The 25848-nt window shown below is 38.2% G+C and overlaps 1 protein-coding gene across 1 annotated transcript; it reads left to right on the top strand.

Annotated features, from left to right (window-relative positions):
• The first annotated feature begins 22996 nt into the window (after positions 1-22996).
• LOC128048576 (26S proteasome regulatory subunit 10B-like) lies at positions 22997-24161 on the top strand. The gene is given in 2 exon segments (XM_052640999.1): positions 22997-23740; positions 23742-24161. Coding segments are annotated over 2 exon segments (1161 nt in total). The 5' UTR covers positions 22997-22999.
• The last annotated feature ends 1687 nt before the right edge of the window (positions 24162-25848 follow it).

Below are 25848 nucleotides of genomic sequence, written 5' to 3' on the forward strand. Positions count from 1 at the left end.
ATACTTTCTCTGCTTCCACCATTAATTTAAATAGAACTTAGCTAAGTAAACATTCATTGATTACCTACTATGTACAAGTTGAAATGTTTTGTAGATACTAGTATTCCTTGCTGGTCACATCTTTTTGGTTCTTGAGTTTCTGAGAGCAAATGGTGAGAATTCAGGTATTGAATGATACTGGTTCCATATTAAATGTTTATTTGTGTATTTTAAGGAAAGCTTTTTATTTTGTATTGGGGTATAGCAGATTAACAATATTGTGATAGTTTCAGGTGAACAGCAAAGGGATTCAGCCATACATATACATGTATCCATTCTTTACTAAGTTCCCCTCCCATCTAGGCTGCCGCATTACAGTTAGCAGAGTTTCCTATGTTTTACAGTAGGACTTGTTGGTTATAAGAGACCAAGATTGGAATGTAGAGGATTAGCATATGTGGATTTGGTCAGTAATTCCTGTCTCTATGATGGCAGCAAAAAGCCTACATGTGTTATGGATGAGTGCAAAGTCATATGTTATATGACTTCAGTCATATTTTATACAGTCATATGTTATACAGTAGGACTTGTTGGTTATCCAGTTAAAATATAACAGTGTGTACATGTCAATCCCAAACTTCCTAACTGTCCCTTTCCCCCATTCTTCCCCCCTTGCTGCCGGCAACCGTACGTTTGTTCTCTAAGTCTGTGAGTTTCTTTCTGTTTTGTAAGTAAGTTCATTTTTATCATTTCTTTTTAGATTCTGCATAAAAGGAATGTCATTTCCTTCTCTGTCTAACTTCACTCAGTTTGACAATCTCTAGGTCCATCTATTTGAGTATTTTTGAGTTCAGATAGTGTCAGGAGAATCTCTAGCCCACGACCAGTCTCTTGTATACAATGGATGTTTAGTAACTGCTTGTTGAATTAAATATTATTTATGTTAGCGGTATGAGCTTTGAAGTAAATTTCAGGTGAGTAGCGTGAGTTTATTTTTAGACACACTGAGATAGAGGCATCGTGAAAATGCGGGATAGTAACTAAAGAGAGGTCTCATTTAAAGACATCGCTTGAAGCAGCAGTTGCAAAGATGTGGTAGTTGATGCCCAGGGAGTAAGGTCCCTGAGGGAAAAAGTAAAGGAAGAGGAAAGACAGAGCTGAGAAAGCTTTAGGGAGTGCAGGCATTTCATGCCTGTTTGCTGGAGGGGGGCAGAGATAATTAAAGAATGAGTGAAACAGCAGCAGTGGAGCAGACAAGTATATGCAGGAAATAGGTAAGGTGGTGGAGAAGGGAGGGCCTGTGAAAGGCTTGAACATTTATTGAATGACTATTAAATGTCCGATAAGGATTAATTGGCAATTTACATAACTTGCCTCATTTAACCATAATAATGTTTCTCATGAAATAGGACTATTCTCCTTTTATAGGTGAGCAAGATTACACCCAGACAATTTAGTAGGTTTTCTCATGCTGATATGGCTGGGAAATGCTACAGCTGGGTTAAATATTAAGCACAGTGAGGGCCTGGTGTTTCATGTCTATTTTTATCATTGATCCCCCAGAACCTAGTTTAGTCCCTGGCACAGACTGTGCATTCTGTAAACACTTATTGATTGCATTAAATCAAATTTAGGTTCATTTGACTTCAAGGGCCATGGTCTTTGCACAGTACCTTGTTGAATGATCACAGAAACCAAGGAAGGTGAAAGTTTGACTATAAAAGCAATCATTAAGTCATGTAGAAATGTTGAGTCATCACAAGGACTTAGAAAAGTGCATTGAATTTTTCAGCATGGAAAATAGTCATCGGCAGCTTTTAAAAGAGCATTATTCTATAGAGGAGACCTAGAAACCAGAAGGTAATAGGCTGGAAAATGCCTTGCCCCAGTAAACAGTGGGATTTCACACTGATCCCTACACACAGCAGCAGCACGTCAGTGCTCTTAAGATAACTGCAGCTTACCAGCCTATTTCTATCTCCTCATCTTGGTGGGAGTTAGATTCCAGCCAACTGTGCTCCTCCCAGCTTCAGGGCTCACATGCTGAGTTTCAGGAGCAGACTCACTTATGCTCCCTCATGAGGCCTGAGAGCTTCCCCACCCCCATGGAAGCTGTGACTCCAGGCACAGTCTTGGAAACACTCAGAAAGTCCATCTCCTATCTCCATTTTTCATTTTTTAAAATACTTTTGATGTGGTGGAGGGATTCAGGCATTGTTTCTCATGAACTATTTTTAAGTTTTTAAAAGTTAATTAATTTCCTTTTTTGTATTATAAATGATGTACTTTATTTATTTTTATTTATTTATTTATTTTAAAAATATAAATTTATTTATTTTAATTGGAGGTTAATAAGTTTACAATATTGTATTGGTTTTAAAACGTTTTATTTTATATTGGAGTATGCTATGATAGTTAACCGTGCTGTGATAGTAGCTAAAGAGAGGTCTCATTTAAAGACATGCGATTAACCGTGCTGTGATAGTTTCAGGTGGACAGCACAGTGACTCAGCCCTGCATATGTATGTATCCATTCTCCCTCAATCTCCCCTTCCATTCAGGCTGCTACATCACCCTGAGCAGAGTTCCCTGTACTGTATATATAGTAGGACATTGTTGATTATCCATTTAAAATAAACCAGTGTGTACATGACGATCTCCAGTGAACTATTTTTAAAATTCTCTAAGTGGTCTGGGCTTCCCTGGTGGCTCTGTGGTAAAAAATTCACCTGCCTATAGGACAGGTTGAATTCACCACCTATAGGACATCAATCCCTAGGTCAGGAAGATCCCCTGGAGGAAGAAATGGCAACCTACTGCAGTATGCTTGCCTGAGAAGTCCCATGGACAGGGGAGCCTGGCAGACTACCGTCCATGGGGTTGCAAAAGAGTTGGACACAATTTAACGACTAAACAACAATAACAACAAATAAATGGTCTAGCACCTCCTTTGGAATGTAACATCTATTGTGTTGGTGTCTCCATTAAAACTTACCATTTAACATCCTGTTATATCAGCAAATATTTGCAATACAGTGCAATGTGTATTATATAAGAGGTATGAAAAGCCATGGGGCAAAGGAAAGAGTGATCAAATCTCCCCTGGCGTGGGGATATGATCAGGCAGGACTTCACAGGAAATGTGACGTTTGACTTGGGTTTTGAAGGATGGCAGCATGTGGGTGGCATAGGGCTTTGACAGTGGATGGCAAATAGTGTTCTTCTTGTATCTTTCCCTCACTGGCCTCTCTCCAGACTATTTTGGTTCAGGTGATAAACTACATGTGCATAGCATTGCATTTTTTGAAATAATTTTGTCCTTTTTTTCCCCTTTAAGTTTATATAAGAAATGGTTCTGCTGCTGCTGGCATGCTCACATGCAATAGATGGAAAATAAAAAGGAAAATGACTTAGAACACAGAGGAAGCAAAATTAGATTTTAAAAAAAGCCTGGAGAAGCCAGAGAAGAAAGCTTTTTATGAGCCAGTTATGGGAAGGGTGACTATTAAAGAAATGGGGTGACTATCTAGAATGTCATTTTGCCTACTGAATTGCTTTATATAGGCAAGTTGAATCATAGACATAATTTAATGTGTTGAAATAAATTCTCACAGACTGAACCAAATAGATAGCATTAATATTAATGTGGTAATAGAATAATATTTTAAGTCAAATTTCAGACCATGCAAGATAGAAGGAAAGACCTCCCTGGTGACTCAGTGGTAAAGAATCTACCCGCAATGCAGGAGACTGTCTGCAATGCCAGAGATGTAGGTTCGATCCCTGGACCAGGAAAATCCCCTGGAGAAGGAAATGGCAAGCTACTCCAGTATTCTTGCCTGGGAAATCTTATGGACAAAGGAGCCTGGTGGGCTGCAGTCCACGGGGTCACAAGAGTCAGACATGACTTAGCGACTGAACCACCAGATAGAAGAAAAAGAGTATTGAGGATACTTGTCATTCGGTGATCAGAAAGTTCTTTCTGAGGTGATTGAGGGTGGGGAGAGAATCAGGGTCATGGAATGTAGACCTGCATGCAAAGTCCAGTTGTGCTAATTTCTGTGTCTTGACTTCAGGAAAACTTCTCCTTTAAAACTTCAGTTTTCTCATGTCTAAAATGCAAATGATGACGTCTTTGATGTTAGTTATGTGAATTACATGAGTTCAGGTACCTGCAGTACCTTACATAGTGTCTGGACCAAAGTAGTTGCTCAATTACTATTGGTTAATTTCTCCCTTCTCTTGTTTTCTTTTCTATCCTTCCCCTGTTTATCTCCACCTGTTTTCCTTTCCTCTTCTCTTACTATTATAAAATGGGAATGAGAAGTTATGGTATATTTAAGGAAAGTCTGGGTAATCATTAAAGAGTCAAGGATTGAGAGTTAAGACTTATATAAAAGAATGAAGACATGGTAGATGTCACGCTGAAGATTATCACTCTCATCTTACATATAAGGGAACTAAGCTTTGGAGAGATTAAGTAATTTGCCAAGCTTAGTCCGCAATACAAGTCAGATCTGGATTTTATCCTTCCATCTTTTTGACTCTAAAGAGCAAATCCCTAATCACAGTTCACACTATTGACTGATGGTAAGCTCGCCATGAACTTGACTAAATTCCTCAGTTCTCATTTCACCTGCTGCCTTAAGCCACAACTCCCCCAGCCTGTGCTTGAATAGCAAGGCTCTTTTCTTTTCTTTCTTCTTTTTTTTTTTTGTTGTATTGACCTTACATTTATCCTTATTAAATTCCATCTTGTCAGGTTTGGCCCATCTCTCTAGCCTGTCAAGATCTCTTTGGCTCACAATACTGGTATACTGTCATCCAACCTGTTCCTTATCCTTCCAAGTTTTGTATCCTCTGCAAATATAATACACATATATTTTCTGTCTTCATTCAAGTCATTGATAAAATCATTGAACAAGACAGGGCTGAAGGTAGAGGCCACAGACTGTGACATCATTTCATTATTCAGTATCCTCAAGAAATGACTTTCAATTCATTTCAAGTCCGTCCAGTTCTATTAGCTTTCAATCACATTGTCTCTTTCACAAGGGTATTAAAAAAAGCTTTCTCAAGCCTTTTGGCCTTGATAGTCTAGATACATGATGTCTTCTGCATTTTCCTGATGTATAAGTGAAGTAACCCTGTCAAAAGGGGAACTCTTCAGTTTTCAACATAGTATGCATTACATATTGTTTGCTAAAATATCTCCTTTCAAAAGAGGATCAAATTCTATGTAATATTTTTTTTACAGCTACCTAGTTAAAATAGAACTTAAATCTGCAGCTCCTGATTGTAACCGTCTTTGTACAAAGTTTCTCACTTATGCCTTTTCTAGATACCATAGGCTCATAGATCATTCTCTTTGGCATGAAGTTAAATATAAATATATACACCTTCTATTAATTTTTATAATTCACACATTCTCAATAGGGTGTGCTTAAAGCTTCTTAGTTTCCCTAGATAAAGAATTTGAAGGTCATTCTCAGGAAGCTGACAAAAATGACAGAATTCTATATTAAAAGTAACTGACACAAAGAATGTTGCAAGGCAAAAATCAAAAATGTTTAAAATCTAAAGTCTATGTGATTGTATCTTCATCATAACAGGAATATTAAGAAGTGATGCCGTGATCATGGAGTAGGAGGCTGTCCCACAAAGATCAACATCCCCCTGCAAAGGCCAATCATTAGACAGTGATCGGCCAATAAAAACAGCTCTGGGTGATCACAGGAGTTCACTTACAAAACCTCAGGAGCACAGTAGAACAAAACCCTTGGGAATAAGATCAAACAAAGGGAAGGAAGAGCAGCTTCAGTTTTGCCTTGCACCATCCCATTCCCCAGATGCCAGTGCTCCATGCAAAGAGGGAACTTCCAGTTAGAGAGAGTTTCCTTGGCCAGGAAAGAGAGTAGGGTGAGCCACTGGCTTCCCCAGCCTTTCAGAGACCACATGAAGGACCTGCTTCAGTTTTATCTCAGCAGAGACCAGCGGAGCTGAGATGTAGAGACAACTAGGAGCAAGGAAGAAAGACTGTCAGCCATGCAGCAGGAGTTCCTGGGGTTCCCAGTGACCTTCTCTGCAGAGGGAACCCCAGCAGCTTTAACCATTGAAGAAACCAGCAACCAGCACAGCCTCTGCAGACCCTTAGCAGATTTTACTGGGCTTTGTCCTGTAGGTTTTTTTTTGGTGTGTTCACAGGTGCTAGCACAAGGTGTCAGCCTAGACCCCTGCAACTGACCGCCACCCCCACCACGAGATATGACTGACATATAACATTGTGCCATTTTAACATCTACAATGTGATGATTTGATAAACATATATATTGCAGAAAATTACCACAATTATGTTAGTTAACACTTCAGCTCAAATGATTGCCTTTTTTTTGGTTGTCATGGGGAGAACATTTAAGCTGCATTCTCTTAGCAACTTTTTAAGTTTTTTTTTTTTTTTTTTTGTAATGTGGACCATTTTTTAAGAAGTCTTAATTGAATTTATTACAGTATTGCTTTTGTTTTAAGTTTTGGTTTTTTGGCTGCAAGGCATCTGGAATCTTAGCTCCCTGAACAGGGATTGATCTTGCATGCCCCTGCATTGGAAGGCAAAGTCTTTTTTTTTGTTTTTGACTCCTACAATCTTTATTATTATTAATATTTTTAGCTCTTAACTTTTAAATAGTAGATTCAAAGGAAGGTCAAAGATAGTACAGAGAGGTCCTGAGTACCCTTCTAGGACATTAGTGGATTCTTATAACCATCACTGCAATCAAGATTCATAACTATTCCAGAAGCCCCTCCCCTCCATGTACCCCTTTGTAGTCACACCCTCTCCTCCCTGTCTCAACATTCTTTTTTTTTTTTTTTTAAATTTTAATTGGAGGCTAATTACTTTACAATATTATAGTGGTTTTTGCCATACATTGACATGAATCAGCCATGGGTGTACCTGTATTCCCCATCCTGAAACCCCCTCCCAGCTCCCTCCCCATCCAGGGAAGTCCGTCTTCAGTTCAGTCACTCAGTCGTGTCTGACTCTTTGCGACCCCATGAATTACATCTTAGCAACATTTAAATGTACAATGCAGTATTGTTAACTGTAGTCGCCATAGTGTACATTAGATCTCCAGACTTTATCCTAGAGATGAAAGGTTGTATCATTTGACCTGTATCTCAACATTTCCGCAGCCTCTGTCTCGCCCCTGGTAATCACCACTTTCTGTTTCTATAAATTCAGATTTTCTGGATTCCACAAATAAGTGAGATTATACGACGTTTGCCTTTCTTTGCTGGTTTATTTCACATACCATGATGTCCTCAAGGTCCGTCTATGTTGTCACAAATAGCAGGACTTCTTTCTTTTTTGTGGGTGAATAATGCTTTTAGAGTAATGGGGGCTTCCCTTGTGGCTCAGGTGGTAGGTGTCTGCCTGCAGTATGGGAGATCCAGGTTCAATTCCTATTTTGGGAAGATCCCTTAGAAAAGGAAAGGGCAGTCCATTCCAGTATTCTTGCCTAGAGAATTACATGGACAGAGGAGCCTGGCGGGCGGCAGTCCATGGGATCACAAAGTCAGACACGACTGAGTGACAACACTTTCACTTTCAATGCTTAGAGGGATACCACCAAACTCAAGTTGTTTTAGGAGGCAAAGGAGATGAGAGAGATGCTTCTGCTGGTTAATCCAGGAAGATAAGCATGGCTTTTTAAAGAATTCTTTTAAAAGAATTTTTATGTGCAATACCTTGCTTGACTTTATCTGTTTCATAAAATATTTTTTATAGCATTTTAAAGCAATATTAGCACCCAGGAAGATATGGAATAAGCACTTATAAAATTCTGAAATTTGCTGTAACCTATTGGGACTTCCCAGTGGCTTAGTGGTAAAGAATCTGCCTGCCAGTGCCGGAGATGTGGCTTGGTCCCTGGGTCAGGAAGATCCCTTGGAGAAGGAAATGGCACTCCAATATTCTTGCCTGGGAAATCTCATTGACAGAAGAGCCTAGTGGACTACAGTCCATGGAGCCATAAAAAATTATGGACCTGATTTAGCAACTCAAAAACAACAATGTATACATGCACATATGTGTATATGTATACATCACATTCATTTTATTCATTTATCTATCGATGGACATTTAGATTGTTTCCATTTCTTGGCTGTTATAAATAATACTGCTGTGAATATGGGGTTCAGATACCTGGCCAACTTTTACTTAGGGAGTAATGTATGAGGAATCTCTGGCTCATTACATTAGGTAGAATCTTATGAATCTGCCATTTTTAAAGTCAAATAGTTGAATATTGGCAACCTCATATAGTTTTCACTAATAATTGAAATTTGAGAGAGAAAATTTATTGAAGCAATTTCTTTGCAACTGGTTAATAGCAGGAAGCAACTAGTTTGTGGATGGGTTTCTGAGGTAACAGAACCGTTACCGTCTTGCAGCTTATTCCTATAATTGACACTGAATAAATCTCCCATATTATGAAGAGGAATGAATGCTCATATGATGCCAGAGAAGAAAATATACAGCATTCGAATGCCAAAATAGAATCTTTATAGTGATGAAACAAACAATAAATGAGGTGCTCGCCAAAGTGAATTATCACTCTTGAAAAAAAGTGAAGCCACAGCAGTGTTTTGCTTTTGAAGACAATGAACAGATGGCCTGTTCTCATAATTAGAATGATGCTGGATCACTTATTTGAGTTAGTGACTGTGATTCATTGGTCTTACATCACATGTTGGGAAACAAGATTAGTTATAGGAATGTTTGGTGGCTTTCCTTGTCAGCTTCTTTTGACTACACTTAAAATATTTAAAAACCTGACATAAAACAAGTGAGATGGGAATATTGGATGAATTATGTTGCATTCATTTATAGAACCTGATATTGATCCCAACCATGATTTTGTAGGCAACATAGAGTGAGACAGGCCACATGGTTGTAAACCTTAGCATAAATTTATATTATAAAAAGTTGGTGCCTTTTCCAAAGTAGCACTTTGTCCTTGAAATATCTTTTTGTACTTTCTTTTTCTTAACCTGTTAAGTGGACCCTTTCTTTCAGTTAAATGCACCCTGAAATCTCATCTCTTTCTGTTTGGATCATAATGCTTTGCTCCATCTTTCTTCAGTTTTGAAATTCACTGGGTGTATGCCTTGCTTTTCATGTGTGTCTTACTTAGAACTTTTGATTCTGTTGCTATTCATGGATCTCTGTCACTTTATCATCCTATCTCTCTATGCATAACTATAGCAGCATACATAAACCAAATGAAATATGGTGTGTGAATCACTTATTGAATTGTGAAATAACATGTAAATGATTATTGTTAGCCTATGTCTATTGAATGATAAAATCCTACAGGGTGGTGGTAAGGTGTGTTTATGAAATTTTTTGTTTTATCACTATACAAGTGATGGTGTTGACATGTGTTAGGATGTATTGATGGTGTTTTGAAAGGAGAAAGAATCAGAACCAGCAAAGCTTTTATGTGTTCTTGGTTCAGTCTGAGCTCAAAAGATAAAAAGTATCAGTTATTGCACAGTTCTAAAAATTGTTCACTATCATTGTCTTAAGAGCTTTGTGTTCTTTGTCAGGGATCTCCCAGTGCTTAGTGCCATAGAAGTTAATGACTTTGTTAATGAATGAATGAAATGTAACTGTTTAGTAGATGAAGGTTATTTTTGAGCATTATCTATTTGTTCCTTACTGATAGCTTTTTCCCCTTTCTTTTCTTCCCTGCCCTCTTTCCAAATACATATCTTATCTATTTAGAGTTTTAGTAGCTATTTAGAACCTTAATTTTTAGTACATTTTATCTTCTGGTTTCATCTACTTGGGTTAGTGGTCAATTAACATAGATACATGAGAAGGTAACCATTTACTAATTGAAGAAACATAATGAGTTAACTTACCCCAAATTATAATTAACATCTGTGGCACTGTACCTCTCTCTTCTCTCTCTCTCTCTATATATGTATATATGTATGTACATGTATATACATATATACACACACAATGTGTGTGTGCATGTGCATATGCATATACATATATATATATATGTACATGGTGAAGGAAACGGCAACCCACTTCAGTATTCTTGCCTGGGAAATCCCATGGACAGAAGAGCCTGGTGGGCTACAGTCCACGGGTTGCAAAGAGTCAGACACATCTTAGTGACTAAACTACCATATATAAGAATGCTAGAAAATTTTGTTTCTTTATAGTGTTCAGATTATTACCTACTGAACCAAACTTTGTCTACATTTGCACTTCTCCAGTATTTAGCCTTTAAAGGAAGACTGTGTTGATGTATTTTTCAAGAATTTAGCTGTGAATATTTGAGAAGATAGATTATATATGTAGGTGGTCTTTAGTTATAATATTACACATATTTAAGGTAGTAACTAATAATAACAGAACCAAAATGGTTTTTTAGCTGTCATACCACTGTAAAATGAGAGGCAGTAATTTCTAAAGCAGTTTGAGATGGCTCAAATTGGTAATTTTTCACAATAGTGCTATCATTTGTATTCTAGGAAGAAATTTAATTTATTTTTATACTAAACTGTAACAGTCACTTTCCCCTACATTTTATTTTAAAATGCTTTTCTACTATAAATTCTCACAAATTACAGAAATAAAATGCAAACTGAAGTATAATCACACATCAAACTAAAATAGCACATCATGTTTTATTTATAACTAGGTACTAAGTATAATGCAGAGAATAAAAATAAAAGTAAAACTCATGTGCACCAAGCTCTGTAGCTAATGTGTGCAAAAGCCCTATGTCTGTGTCCTGGGAGATGAAAGAGACTTTGAATTTAACTACAATAGATTTAGAGCTTAATTCTTCCTTTCTTCTGCCAAGAACAATTTAGAGATCAAAGAATGTAATGACAAAACAAATGATTTCTCCTGTATCCAATCCTGAAAACATTTGACCCTGGCCAGTTAGGATCATATTTGCTTTAGCCTTAGGAATAAGACCAATTTATCTACATTTTTGCAACTCTAGTCCCTGTCATTAAGAACTTATGTAGGACATTTGCACATGTTCTGTCTTTCCTTCTTTTTGTACTTGGTTAACTGCTAGTCATCTTTCTCTTTTCAATACAAGAATGAGTTTTTTGGGAAAGCTGTTTCTGAGTATGTCACATTTCCGTATTATAAGCTCTTACATTACCATATCCTCATCTTATAGCAGTTATCACAAGTGATAACTTCTGTAACTTCTTTGTGGTTATTTGATTGTCTTTCCTGCCCCCATTCCAACTGTAATCTTTGAGATTAAGGAGTGCTTTTGTTTTTGCTGATGATTTTTTTTTCTGTCCCTGAGTATAGAGGCCAATTCACTTTGGGGCATTAAATATATAGCAGTTGAATGAATGAATGAGTATGATAAATTGTACTCGATAAACTTATAGGAGATAACATAAAAGAAGAAGAGAAAATAAGTGAAATAATGTTCACTTAATAGTAGGGAATGATGGGATGAGTGGTAACATATTATCCTCGAGTTGAGGGTTAGTGCAAATAAATCTTTATGTCCCAATGCAGTTCACTACATTGCTTAATTTGAAGTAACCTGAATGATAACTGTAATGAGTGTAACCACATTCTAGCCAAGGTGTTTTTTTTTTTTTTTAATAGACTTTGCAGGCCTAATTACAGCATAACATTCTTTGTCATGGTTTTATGGAACCCAATTATAAAAGAAAAAAGAATTATATTATAAAAGAAAGCTATTGGAATGACAATCATTACTAAGTTTTGTCTACTCTTAATTTCTTTAATCTGTTGTTTCTTAGCCAAAGAACATACAGGACACGAAAAAAAGAAACTATAGAAGAAGCTAGTTATTATACACTTCCACATCACATTCTTAGATAACTTAGGAAGCAATGGTCTATTGTTCTAATGACTTACCCAGAGAATTACTTACTTTATTTTTTAAAATTTTGTTTATTTATTTGGCTAAATCGGGTCCTAGTTGCAGCACATGGAATCTTCTTTGTGGCATGCAGGATCTTCCATGCTGGTGCAAGGGTTTCTCTTGTTGTGGCTCGAGTGTTTAGCTGCCCCACAGCCTGTGGGATCTTAGTTCCTAGACCAGGGATCGAACCTGTGTCCCCTATATTGAGGTGATTCTTAACCTCTGGGCCACTAGGTAACTCCCCAAATAATTATTTGAAATACTCCAGCTAATATGGCAAGAGACTAGAAATAAGAAAGTTCGAATTTGATGTCTTAATTCTTCTGCATATAAACGGTGTTTGTTTTGGCTATTTTATTAGAGGTCTTTGAAATGGTCAAGCGTGACATAAGGCTAATCCCTGTAACAAGCAAGACATGTTCCTGATTCACCCTTGCTGTTTACTTTCATGTATGTTTTGTGTACAGGCAATTCCAATCCTATTTCCCTCCCTGGAAGTTATTAGGAAAACCATTTGTATTGATAAATGACACCAGTAATTCTGATGTAAAAATCTATGCTATGAAACACAAAAGTAGCCCCCAAACAAATCCTGCTGGTGGTTTGTGCTGTTTGTTTTACTGCCTCCTGTGTTTCCATCTTTAAACACTTTTTTTTTTTCTTTCTTCATGAAGCAGGCTCAGAAACCAACTCCCTGGTGTTTTTACAACTATGGATAATGCAGACAGAATATCTCTCTCTAGAGAACCATCAAAATCTGCTAAGGTGCTGTTGACAGTCTCCTTTATCTGCTGCAACATAATAAGCTTTGTCCTTAAAAAAGGTTCTGCTCAGACCTAGTTAGCTCAGTTGTCTAGGTTACTAATGAGGCCCGGATCAAGGAACAGAACCTTAGCAAAGTTAATCAGCTTTGTATCATTCTGTAGTCATCCACTGTTCTTAAACCTTATACAGTTGTTTTATAAATTTGTGCTGTCATTCACAACAGGAACCTGGCAAGAGAGGAAATGGATCAGGAATTATTTACCATTACTGGCAAATAAACAGCCAAACACACACACACACACACACACACACACACACACACCCCAGAAAACAACCAAACAAAAGTTAACTAATAATGATTTTGTATAGTTCAACATATCATTACTATGGTAAATTATTTTTCCAAAAACTTGTAATTCTTCTCATGGATCATTTGTTTATTGATTTTTCCCACTCTCTGATTCTCTTTCACACACTGATGCTCAAACTTTACTCGGGAATGATTGCCACATTAATAAATGTAGAAGAGTGCGCCACAGAAAATAGGCTGTTTGTGTTTCTTCAAGTTTTTTTTTCTTTTTTATTTAAATTTTTATTTTTACTTTATTTTACTTTACAATACTGTATTGGTTTCGCCATACATTGACATGAATCCGCCACGGGTGTACATGAGTTCCCAAACATGAACCCCCCTCCCACCTCCCACCCCATATCATCTCTCTGGATCATCCCCGTGCACCAGCCCCAAGCATGCTGTATCCTGCATCAAACATAGAATGGCGATTCGTTTCTTACATGATGTTTTTCTTCAAGTTTTGAGTGCCAGAAAGATCCAAAAGAAATTTGCTTCTTTTTAAACCTGCATTGTCTTCTGGTTTTAAAAGCAAATAGTTTCTGGTCTTGCATTTAGGTCTTTAATCCAATTTGAGTAGATCTTTGTGTATGGTGTTAGGAGATATTCTAATTTCATTCTTTTACATGTAGCTGTCCAGTTTTCCCAGCACCATTTATTGAAGGGGCTGTCTTTGCCCCATTTTATATTCTTGCCTCCTCTGTCAAAAATAAGGTACCCATAGGTGCATGGGTTTATTTCTGGGCTTTCTATCTTGTTCCATTTGTCTATATTTCTGTTTTTGTGCCAGTACCATACTGTCTTGATGACTGTAGCTTTGTAGTACAATCTGAAGTCAGGAAGGTTGATTCCTCCAGCTCCATTCTTCTTTCTCAAGACTACTTTGGCTATTCTGGTTCTTCTGTGTTCCATATGAACTGTGAAATTTTTGTTCTAAGTTCTGTGAAAAATGCCATTGGTAATTTGATCAGGATCGCATTGAATCTGTAGACTGTGTTGGTAGTATAGTCATTTTCATAATATTGATTCTTCCTACCCTGGATCATGGAATATTTCTCCATTTGTTTATGTTGTCTTTGATTTTTTCCTCAGTGTCTTATAATTTTCTGTGTACAGTTCTTTTGTCTCCTTAGGTAAATTTATTCCTAGATATTTAATTCTTTTTGTTGCAGTGGTGAATGGGGTTGATTCCTTAATTTCTCTTTCTGATTTTTCATTGTTAGTGTATAGAAATGCAGGTGATTTCTGTGTATTGATTTTGTCTCCTTGAACTTTGCTAAATTCACTGATTAGCGCTAGTAATTTTCTGTTACTATCTTTAGGGTTTTCTATGTACAGTATCATGTCATCTGCAAACAGAGAGAGCTTTACTTCTTCTTTTACAATATGGATTCCTTTTATTTCTTTTTCTTCTCTGATTGCCGAGCTAAGACTCCCAGAACTATGTTGAATAATAGTGGTGAAAGTGGACACCCTTGTCTTGTTCCTGATCTTAGCGGGTAAAATGTCACTGAAGAATTTATTTACAGGGCAGCAATGGAGAAACAGACATAGAGAATAGACTTATGGACATGGGGAGAGGGGAGGAGAGGATGAGATGTGCGCAAAGAGTAACATGGAAAGTTACATTACCATATGTAAAATAGATAGCCAATGGGAATTTGCTGTATGAGTCAGGAAACTCAAACAGGAGCTCTGTATCAACCTAGAGGGGTGAGATGGGGAGGGAGATGGGAGGGAGGTTCCAAAAGGGAGGGGATATATGTATACCTATGGCTGATTCATGTTGAGGTTTGACAGAAAACAGCAAAATTCTGTAAAGCAATTATCCTTCAATAAAAAATAAATGAAATTTAAAAAGCAGATAGTAATTCTATTATTGAATTGCAACAGAATACATAGTTCCAGATATTTTATTAATTGTAGGTGACATGTAAACATTTTTCTTTGACTTTTGACTTGTCTTCTGAGCACTTGTGCTTTATTGTCAACTACCTTCTGGCTATTTCCAACTAGATGTCCTAATCATCAGTGAGAAGAGTGTTTGAGAAAGATGATGGACACAGGATCACAATGTATAAAAATCCTATCTGGTCATTGCAGCATCTTGTAAAGTCTCCAAGAGAAATATGCACACAAAGAAAATGTCATACTCCTATCAGTAACTGGGGATCTGTATGAAACCTCAGTATACATAGTTCCCTGCTGGAAGTGGAGGATGCCTTTTACTTTTAAAATAGTGGAGTTGGCCAAATCCCTTCATCCTGGCCCAAGGTGTGCACTGGTAGGTAGCCAAAAGTCATTTCCCAGATTGTATAGAAATATGGAGCTAAGTGAGTATCATAGAAACTATTCTGAAACCAGTGAAATTCAAAGACTTCAGCAGCAGAAATTATAAAGTTGGTCCACATGGGTAAAACTCTGTAACCTAGGACACATGTGACTGTCTATGAAAATCATCATAAATAATGCAATGAGATAAAGTCAGCAGATAAAACAAATGTGAATATTTATACATGGGGGGAATAAGACCTATCTAAGAAAAGCTCTGGAAGAAGTATGTCTAAAATGTTCAGTTATCTTTTGAGAAATAAGGTAATTGACAAAATAAGAATACAGCATTGAATAACAACAGGCAGATTGAAAATAACCCTCCAAACATTATAGAAATAGAAAATGAAGGTATTGAAATAAAATATTTATAGGTGGATTAACAGTAGACTCAACAAGATTAAAGAGAGAATTATTTAATTGGACAACAGCTCTGAGGAAATCATCCAGAATATGGTATAGTGAGATAAAAATAGGAAATATTTTAGAGAAGTTTAAAGATGTGAAAGATCTAAAAGCTCCAACATGTGTTTGATGGGGAGGGAGGTGGGAGGGGGATTCAGGATGGGGAACATACGTACACCCATGGCTGATTCATGTCAATGTATTTTTAAAATATAATTAAAAAATATGCAATGCATAAGAGAAAATAAAGAAGTGAATTAAAAGACACAATAGCCAAAAATTCTTAAAATTTAAGAAAGATTTGAGCAGTCAGATAGAAAAAGTGCAGAGTTGTGATAAAAATAAAATAAATTTATAGTTAGTTTATTCTTTTTTAAAATTTATTATTATTATTTTTACTTTACAATATTGTATTGGTTTTTCATTCATTTGGCAAAAAAAATTTTTTTTTTTGAATACCTATTATGTACAAGATACTGTTTGGGGCCCAGTGAATTGACCTCAGCAGGCATACTTTATACCCTCATGGAGCTGACATTATAGTGTGTGGCACTTGTATGCAAATCGCAAGTGAAGAAGAGAGGAGGTATTCAGCATAACTGGGGAACAGCAAGGGTTCATTGTGGCTGGAATGGAGAAATAACCTGAAGTCAGGGATTGATAAATAAAACTATGCTAATATTAAGTTCCCTTCCTCAGATGTCATTTGGTGAATGAAAAGGCAAGGTGCAGAGTGAAGAACATATTTGCAATATGTTTTTCCAATGAAAAGACTGTTGTCCTATGTGTGTGTGTAAGCTGGAGAAGGAAACGGTAACCTACTTAGTGTTTTTCGCCTGGGAAATCCCATGGGCAAAGAGCCTGGTGGGTTTGCAAAGAGGCTGACATGACTGAGCGACCAAACAACAATGTATATATAAGCACAGAAGTAAAGAAAAGGCAGAAAACAATTGAAAAGGACAAAAATATTTGAACCAGCTTTCAGAAAGTAAACATTCAAAAGGCTTGTGAATGTATGAAAAGATGCTCAACTCTATTAATCATTAAGAATTATATTAATCCTTAATTGCATATGCAATTTGAAACCACATTGTGATGCCATATTACATCTAGAAGATGGCAAAAAAAAAAAAGAGATAATACCATTTAGTGGTGAGGATATGGAGCAACAAAATTCTCATACATTGCTGGTGGGAATGTTCATTGGTAAAAAAACACTTTGCAAAGCTGGGAGTACCTAATAAAGTAGCAATCATATTCCATGGCCCTGTAAGTATAGCTATATAATCAGCTGAAGTCCTTTTTGGCTGCTCTAACACAATATTACAGATTAGGTAGTTTGCAAAACAGAGAAATTTGTTTCTTATAGTTCTGGGCTTTCAAAGTATGAGATAAGGGTGATAGCACGCCAGCATGAGGGCCCTTTTTGGGTCTCAGACTTGTCATTGGATCCCCACGTGGTGAAAGGGGCAAGGGACCGCTCTGGGGTCTTTTATAAAAGCATGAATCCCATTCACAAGAGTTTCACTTTCATGACATAACTGCTGCTGCTGTCACTTCAGTCGTGTCCGACTCTGTGTGACCCCATAGACAGCAGCCTACCAGGCTCCCCCGTCCCTGGGATTCTCCAGGCAAGAACACTGGAGTGGGTTGCCATTTCCTTCCCTAATGCATGAAAGTGAAGTCGCTCAGTTGTGTCCCACTCTCAGTGACCCCATGGACTGTAGCCTCCTGGGCTCCTCTGCCCATGGGATTTTCCAGGCAAGAGTACTAGAGTGGGTTGCCATTGCCTTCTCCAGGCAGCACACAAAGGCCCCTCTTCTAATATTATCACACTGAGGATTTCAACATACAAACTGGGGGTAGGGGCACAAAAGTTCAGACCAGAGTGAATGTGTACATTTGATTACCATGTTATATGTGTAGGAATGTTCATGGTATCACTATTTGTAGCAGCCAAAACCAAAAACTAACCAAGATGTGGTAGAATTGATAGAAATGTATGCTTTGTTTATACAGTGGAATACTATACAGCAGTGGAAAACTATACAGCAGTGGAAATGACTGAACTACTGCTGCATGAAATAACACATGTGTATCTCACAACCATAATATTGAGCACGCTAAGCCAGATACAAAAGGGTACAATAGACACTGCATAGAACATGTTCCTAACCATGTGTAGTTCAGCAAAATATTTCTGTTGCTTAAATCACTCTATTAAGATCCATGAAAACTGAAGTATAATACAAGTTCTGGATCTCCTCTATTTATAACCCAATAAGAAAGGGAAAGCTTTTTGTTTTCGATGCTTAGTCTGCTCTAGAGAATTCTCACTTAGCCAAAATTAATTTGAAATTTTAGTTTCTATCAGTACCAAAGCTTGCTTTTTAATCAATTCTTAAATTTTTCTTGGTTTTACTGGTCATCTTCAGAACTCTCAGGGGAAGTCATAATGCTTGATGTATCAATGTGATGGGCTTATTTTGAGAGGAGAGGGTTTTTTTTTTGTTTGTTTGTTTTTTTAAGACCATAGAGATGCTTTAAATGGCAGGGAAGCTAGTTTTCTTTCCATTTCCTTTCCTATATGAGGTATATGCTTCCCTGGTGGCTCAGCTGGTAAAGAATCTGTCTGCAATGTGGGAGACCTGGGTTCAGTCCCTGGGTTGGAAAGATCCTCTGGAGAAGGGAATAGCTACCCACTCCAGTATTCTGGCCTGGAGAATTCCATGGATTATTCCATGGGGTTACAAAGAGTCAGACAAAAGCATAGTTTTCTTTCCAATTCCTATGGTATATGTCAGAGTAGCTTGTTGGCAAAACATGCTGTTCAGTGTGGAGGTAGGGGATGGAGAGTGAGATTTTCAATTTGGTTATGAAAACACTCCCTTCTGAACAAGTTAGGTTGTCTTCCTTTAGAAGGGGAGGTAAAAACATTTTTAATGAACTGGTAAATTACTTCATACAGAACTGAAAACCAAGAAAATCCTTAGGCCAATCCCCGAATGCTCATGGTGGAGCAGATATGGAAAATCTCTGGTACTAATTATTTTTGAAATCGTCAGAGACTTGGGGACTCTTTTGATTGGGGAGGACTTCTTGTCTTAATTTTAAAGTGTAATAATTTTATTTTATAAAAAAATTTAATACCAACTCCCATAAATATAGTTGTGTACTTAAAAGTGCTAAAAAAACCAATTGAATGGTAATAGTGTTTATTCCTTTTTTACAAAAACTGTTTCCCCACATATTTCTGCTTATTTGTGGGAAAGGTCAGGTAGGAGTGAGATTGAAGGGGAATATGTGTTTAACCTTGTTTGGTGTCTTGTTTTATTCTTTGCTTTTTTACAAGCTGTGATCTGCAAGCTGGAGTTTTGAGCCTCCGTAAAAGAAGTGGTAGGCTTGGTAGTAATATGACTGGAATATGAAATAAATCAGTGTACTGGAAGCCACCTTAATTTGGTTTATGGTAACAGTGCATTCACTGGCAAGATAGTTGGTTTTATTTGCAAGCCTTTAATGAGGGAACTTCCCCAGGTGAGTAGGTGCCCAATATGCTACTGGAGATCAGTGGAGAAATAACTCCAGAAAGAATGAAGGGATGGAGCCAAAGCAAAAACAATACCCAATCGTGGAAGTGACTGGTGATAGAAACAAGGCCTGATACTGTAAAGAGCAATATTGCATAGGAACATGGAATGTCAGGTCCATGAATCAAGGCAAATTGGAAGTCGTCAAATAGGAGATGGCAAGAGTGAACGTCGACATTCTAGGAATCAGCGAACTAAAATGGACTGGAATGGGTGAATTTAACTCAGATGACCATTATATCTACTACTGTGGGCAGCAATCCCTTAGAAGAAATGGAGTAGCCATCATGGTCAACAAGAGTCCAAAATGCAGTACTTGGATGCAATCTCAAAAATGACAGAATGATCTCTGTTCGTTTCCAAGGCAAACCATTCAATATCACAGTAATCCAAGTCTGTGCCCCAAATAGTAACACTGAAGAAGCTGAAGTTGAATGGTTCTATGAAGACCTACAAGACCTTTTAGAACTAACACCCAAAAAAGATGTCCTTTTCATTATAGGAGACTGGAATGCAAAAGTAGGAAGTCAAGAAACACCTGGAGTAACAGGCAAATTTGGCCTTGGAATGCAGAATGAAGCAGGGCAAAGACTAATAGAGTTTTGTCAAGAAAATGCACTGGTCATAGCAAACACCCTTTTCCAACAACACAAGAGAAGACTACACATGGACATCACCAGATGGTCAACACCGAAATCAGATTGATTATATTCTTTGCAGTCAAAGATGGAGAAGCTCTATACAGTCAACAAAAACAAGACCAGGAGCTGACTGTGGCTCAGATCATGAATTCCTTATTGCCAAATACAGACAGAAATTGAAGAAAGTAGGGAAAACCACTGGACCATTCAGGTATGACCTGAATCAAATCCCTTATGATTATACAGTGGAAGTGAGAAATAGATTTAAGGGCCTAGATCTGATAGATAGAGTGCCTGATGAACTATGGAATGAGGTTCGTGACATTGTACAGGAGACAGGGATCAAGACCATCCCCATGGAAAAGAAATGCAAAAAAGCAAAATGGCTGTCTGAGGAGGCATTACAAAGAGCTGTGAAAAGAAGAGAAGCAAAAAGCAAAGGAGAAAAGGAAAGATACAAGCATCTGAATGCAGAGTTCCAAAGAATAGCAAGAAGAGATAAGAAAGCCTCCTCAGTGATCAATGCAAAGAAATAGAGGGAAAAAACAGAATAGGAAAGACTAGAGATCTCTTCAAGAAAATTAGAGATCCCAAGGGAACATTTCATGCAAAGATGGGCTTAATATAGGACAGAAATGCTATGGACACAACAGAAGCAGTAGATATTAAGAAGAGGTGGCAAAAATACACAGAAGAACTGTACAAAAAAGATCTTCATGACCAACCAAGATAATCATGATGGTGTGATCACTCACCTAGAGGCAGACATCGTGGAATGTGAAGTCAAGTGGGCCTTAGAAAGCATCACTATGAACAAAGCTAGTGGAGGTGATGGAATTCCAGTGGAGCTATTTCAAATCCTGAAAGATGACGCTGTGAAAGTGCTGCACTCAATATGCAAGCAAATTTGGAAAACTCAGCAGTGGCCACAGGACTGGAAAAGGTCAGTTTTCATTCCAATCCCAAAGATAGGCAATGCCAAAGAATGCTCAAACTACCGCACAATTGCACTCATCTCACATGCTAGTAAAGTAATGCTCAAAATTCTGCAAGCCAGGCTTCAGCAATATGTGAACCGTGAACTTCCAGATGTTCAAGCTGGTTTTAGAAAAGGCAGAGGAGTCAGAGATCAAATTGCCAACATCTTCTGGATCATGGAAACAACAAGAGAGTTCCAGAAAAACATCTACTTCTGCTTTATTGACTATGCCAAAGTCTTTGACTGTGTGGATCTCAATATTCTGTGGAAAATTTTGAAAGTGATGGGAATACCAGACCACCTGACCTGCCTCCTCAGAGATCTGTATGCAGGTCAGGAAGCAACAGTTAGAACTGGACATGGAACAACAGACTGTTTTCCAAATAGGAAAAGGAGTACGTCAAGGCTGTATATTGTCACCCTGCTTATTTAACTTATATGCAGAGCACATCATGAGAAACACTGGGCTGGAAGAAGCACAAGCTGGAATCAAGATTGCCAGGAGAAATATCAATAACCTCAGATATGCAGATGACACCACCCTTATGGCAGAAAGTGAAGAGGAGCTAAAAAGCCTCTTGATGAAAGTGAAAGAGGAGAGTGAAAAAGTTAGCTTAAAGCTCAACGTTCAGAAAACAAAGATCATGGCATCTGGTTCCATCACTTCATGGGAAATAGATGAGGAAACAGTGGAAACAGTGTCAGACTTTATTTTGGGGGGCTCCAAAATCACTTCAGATGGTGATTGCAGGCATGAAATTAAAAGATGCTTACTTTTTGGAAGAAAAGTTATGACCAACCTAGACAGCATATTGAAAAGCAGAGACATTGCTTTGCCAACAAAGGTCCATCTAGTCAAGGCTATGGATTTTCCAGTAGTCATGTATGGATGTGAGAGTTGGACTGTGAAGAAAACTGAGCACCAAAGAATTGATGCTTTTGAACTGTCATGCTGGAGAAGAGTCTTGAGAGTCCCTTGGACTGCAAGGAGTTCCACCCTGGGATTTCTTTGGAAGGAATGATGCTGAAGCTGAAACTCCAGTACTTTGGCCACCTCATGCGAAGGGTTGACTCATTGGAAAAGACTCTGATGCTGGCAGGGATTGGGGGCAGGAGGAGAAGGGGACGACAGAGGATGAGATGGCTGCATGACATCACTGACTCGATGGACATGAGTCTGAGTAAACTCCGGGAGTTGGTGATGGACAGGGAGGCCTGGCGTGCTGTGATTCATGGGGTTGAAAAAAGTTGGACGCCACTGAGTGACTTAACTGAACTGAACAGAACTGAATGAGGGAACTTACAAGAGGGGCAAAGAGACATTGCTTTTCCCTGAGTCTTATAATTTTTGGTCTGTGTCTTCATGACAATCAATATTAAATTATTTCAGCTTATCTGAGTATAGTGCTTATCAGTTCCAGATCATTAACTCAGTTCCCATATGGGCCAGTTTGGCTTTGTTCAGTTCCTTGGCCACACGTTAGTTCTGAACTGTCATCTCATAAGTGGGTTCTATTGATCACTGAAGACAGAACCAGAGATTATGAATGAGTAAGCTCAAATCCATCACTATTGCCAGAAAGGAACTCAAACCAGAGGCTCACTGTAGCAAATTTGTATACAAATCATCTTCTGTATACAAAAGGAAATAATGACTGTTGTTGATATTTAAGGTCTACACACCATCCGACCCCATGGACTGTAGCCTAGCAGGCTCCTCCGTCCATGGGACTTTTCCAGGCAAGTGTACTGGAGGGGCTTGCCATTTCCATCCTCTTCTCCCCTTCTCCTCCTGCCCTTAATCTTTCTCAGCATCTTTTCAAATGAGTCAGATCTTTGCATGTGGTGGCCAAAGTATTGTAGTTTCAGCTTCATCATCAGTCCTTCCAGTGAACACCCAGGACTGACCTCCTTTATGATGGACTGGTTGGATCTCCTTGCAGTCCAAGGGACTCTCAAGAGTCTTCTCCAACACCACAGTTCAAAAACTTCAATTCGGGCTTCTCATCATGGCGGACCCTAGAGATAAGGCGCTTCAGGACTACCGCAAGAAACTGCTGGAGCACAAACAGATTGACGGCCGCCTCAAGGAGTTAAGGGAACAATTAAAAGAACTTACCAAGCAGTATGAAAAATCTGAAAGTGATCTGAAGGCTGTACAAAGTGTCGGGCAGATTGTCGGTGAAGTACTTAAGCAGTTAACTGAAGAAAAATTCATTGTTAAATCTACAAATAGACCAAGATATGTTGTGGGTTGTCGTCAACAGCTTGACAAATGTAAGCTGAAGCCAGGAACAAGAGTTGCTTTAGACATGACTACACTAACTATCATGAGATACTTACCAAGAGAAGTGGATCCATTGGTTTACAATATGTCTCATGAGGACCCTGGGAATGTTTCTTATTCTGAGATTGGAGGGTTATCAGAACACATTTGGGAATTAAGAGAGGTAATAGAATTACCTCTTACAAACCCAGAATCATTCCAGCATGTAGGAATAATACCTCCAAAAGGTTGTTTGTTATATGGACCCCCAGGTACAGGAAAAACACTCTTGGCACGAGCTGTGGCTAGCCAGCCGGATTGCAATTTCTTAAAGGTTGTATCTAATTCTATAGTAGAAAAGTACATTGGTAAAAGTGCTCGTTTGATCAAAGAAATGTTTAATTATGCCAGGGACCATCAGCCATGTATCATTTTTATGGATGAAATAGTTGGTCGTCGGTTTTCTGAGGGTACTTCAGCTGATAAGAAAGATTCAGAGATCTTTAATGGAGCTACTGAATCAAATGGATGGATTTGATACTCTCCATAGAGTTAAAATGATCATGGCTACCAACAGACCAGATACACTGGATCCTGCTTTGCTTTGTCCAGCCAGATTAGATAGAAAAATACGTATTGATTTACCAAACGAACAAGCAAGGTTAGATATATTGAAAATCTATGTAGGTCCCATTACAGAGCATGGTGAGATAGACTATGAAGCAACTGTGAAGCTTTCACATGGCGTTAATGGAGCAGACCTAAGAAATGTTTGTACTGAAGCAGGTATGTTTGCAACTCGTGCCGATCATGATTTTGTAGTACAGGAAGACTTCATGAAAGCAGTCAGAAAAGTGGCTGATTCTAAGAAGGTAGAGTCTAAATTGGACTGCAAACCTGTGTAATTTACAGTAAGGTTTTTGATTGCTGCATGACATCTATTGGCTTAATTTTTTAAAAAGGAAAATATTGTATATTTGGCAATGATCTCATTAATAGCATATGAATAAAAACGTGTATGAATAACATTGTTTAAAAAAAAAAAAGCATCAATTCTTCGGCACTCAGCTTTCTTCACAGTGCAACTCTCACATCCATACATGACTACTGGAAAAACATAGCCTTGACTAGACAGACCTTTGTTAGCAAAGTAATGTCTCTGCTTTTGAATATGCTATCTAGGTTGGTCATAACTTTCCTTCCAAGGAGTAAGTGTCTTTTAATTTCATGACTGCAATCACCATGTGCAGTGATTTTGGAGCCCCCCAAAATAAAGTCAGCCATTGTTTCCACTGTTTCCCCACCTATTTGCCATGAAGTGGCAATATATGAACCTCTACATAGCTGTTCCCAAACCTGACTGTGTATTTAAAAGAGGCAGTTGAGGAGTATGATTAAGTGCTTGGATTTCCACGTCATCCTAGACCCATGACTGTCCAGCTACAGACCGTGTTTCCCAATCAAATGACTCAGTTCTCACTGAGCAGTTGAGAGACTTAGTGTTATGCGCAGCTTCTACCCTGCTGCTGATAAAGAAATCATTTGGCTTGAATGTCTACTCTTTACCTTCCCAAAGCTGAAAAGTGAATATGACAGTGACCTCACTTTGACCTAAGAGTCAAGGCAAGATTTCCACCATTAAGTGTGCAAAAAGTGTCTTGTTTAATACAGTTAATATTTTATAACTAGAAATGGAATGTATCCTTTAAAAATTGTGAATCACTCTGTTGTGCAACTGGAATTTACATAATATTTTACATCAAATCTACTTTGATTAAAAAAAAAATCACTTCTTGTTTGTAAGCTGGTTATGTGGATGAGCAAGAAGGAAGAAAACTGGGGTCTTTAGTGATTAGATAGAGCCCAGCTACTCTGCCTATCTGGGCTACTCATTGTCAGGACTGTTAAGAAAGAAATACATGTCTATCTTAAATTATGTTGCTGTATTTTGGGGTGGGAGATGCTCTTCGCTTCAGAAGTTTAGTCTTTAAGCTACTTAGGGGGCTTTGAAAATGTAAACATTCAAACTCTATGAGACTTTAAAATCACAGTCTTTGTGAGTGAGCTGTACTGTTTACATTAGTAAACTGTACTGATAGCTAGACTTGAGAGCCACTGTTCTGTGTAGCAAAAGACCCTTTCCCTGAAAGTCTTCACTTTTTGTGAAAAGAAAGATTAGGAAGAGAGGGAGGGAAAACTAGAGAGAAGGATGAAGCACATGAACAGAGAGAAGCTAAGACAAAGCTGGAGTTTCCTAATGTTGATCATGGTTTTCATACTTTTGGATCCAATCCCTTTTCAAGACTGATTTAGCATTCCCGCTCTTGGTGTGGTTGTATGTGTGTGTGTGTTCATTTGCTCAGTTGTGTCTGACTCCTTATGGCCCCATGGACTGTAGCCTACCAGGCTCCTCTGTCCATGAGATTCTCCAGGGAAGAATACTGGAGTGGGTTGACATGTCCTCCTCCAGGTGATCTTCCCGACCCAGGGATCGAACCTGCATCTCTTGCATCTTGTGCATTGGGCAGGTGGATTCTTTACCACTAGTGCCTTCTGGTGAGAGGACAATGGCACCCCACTCCAGTACTCTTG

Source organism: Budorcas taxicolor, chromosome 5, assembly GCF_023091745.1.
Source record: "Budorcas taxicolor isolate Tak-1 chromosome 5, Takin1.1, whole genome shotgun sequence".
Lineage (NCBI taxonomy): Eukaryota > Metazoa > Chordata > Mammalia > Artiodactyla > Bovidae > Budorcas > Budorcas taxicolor.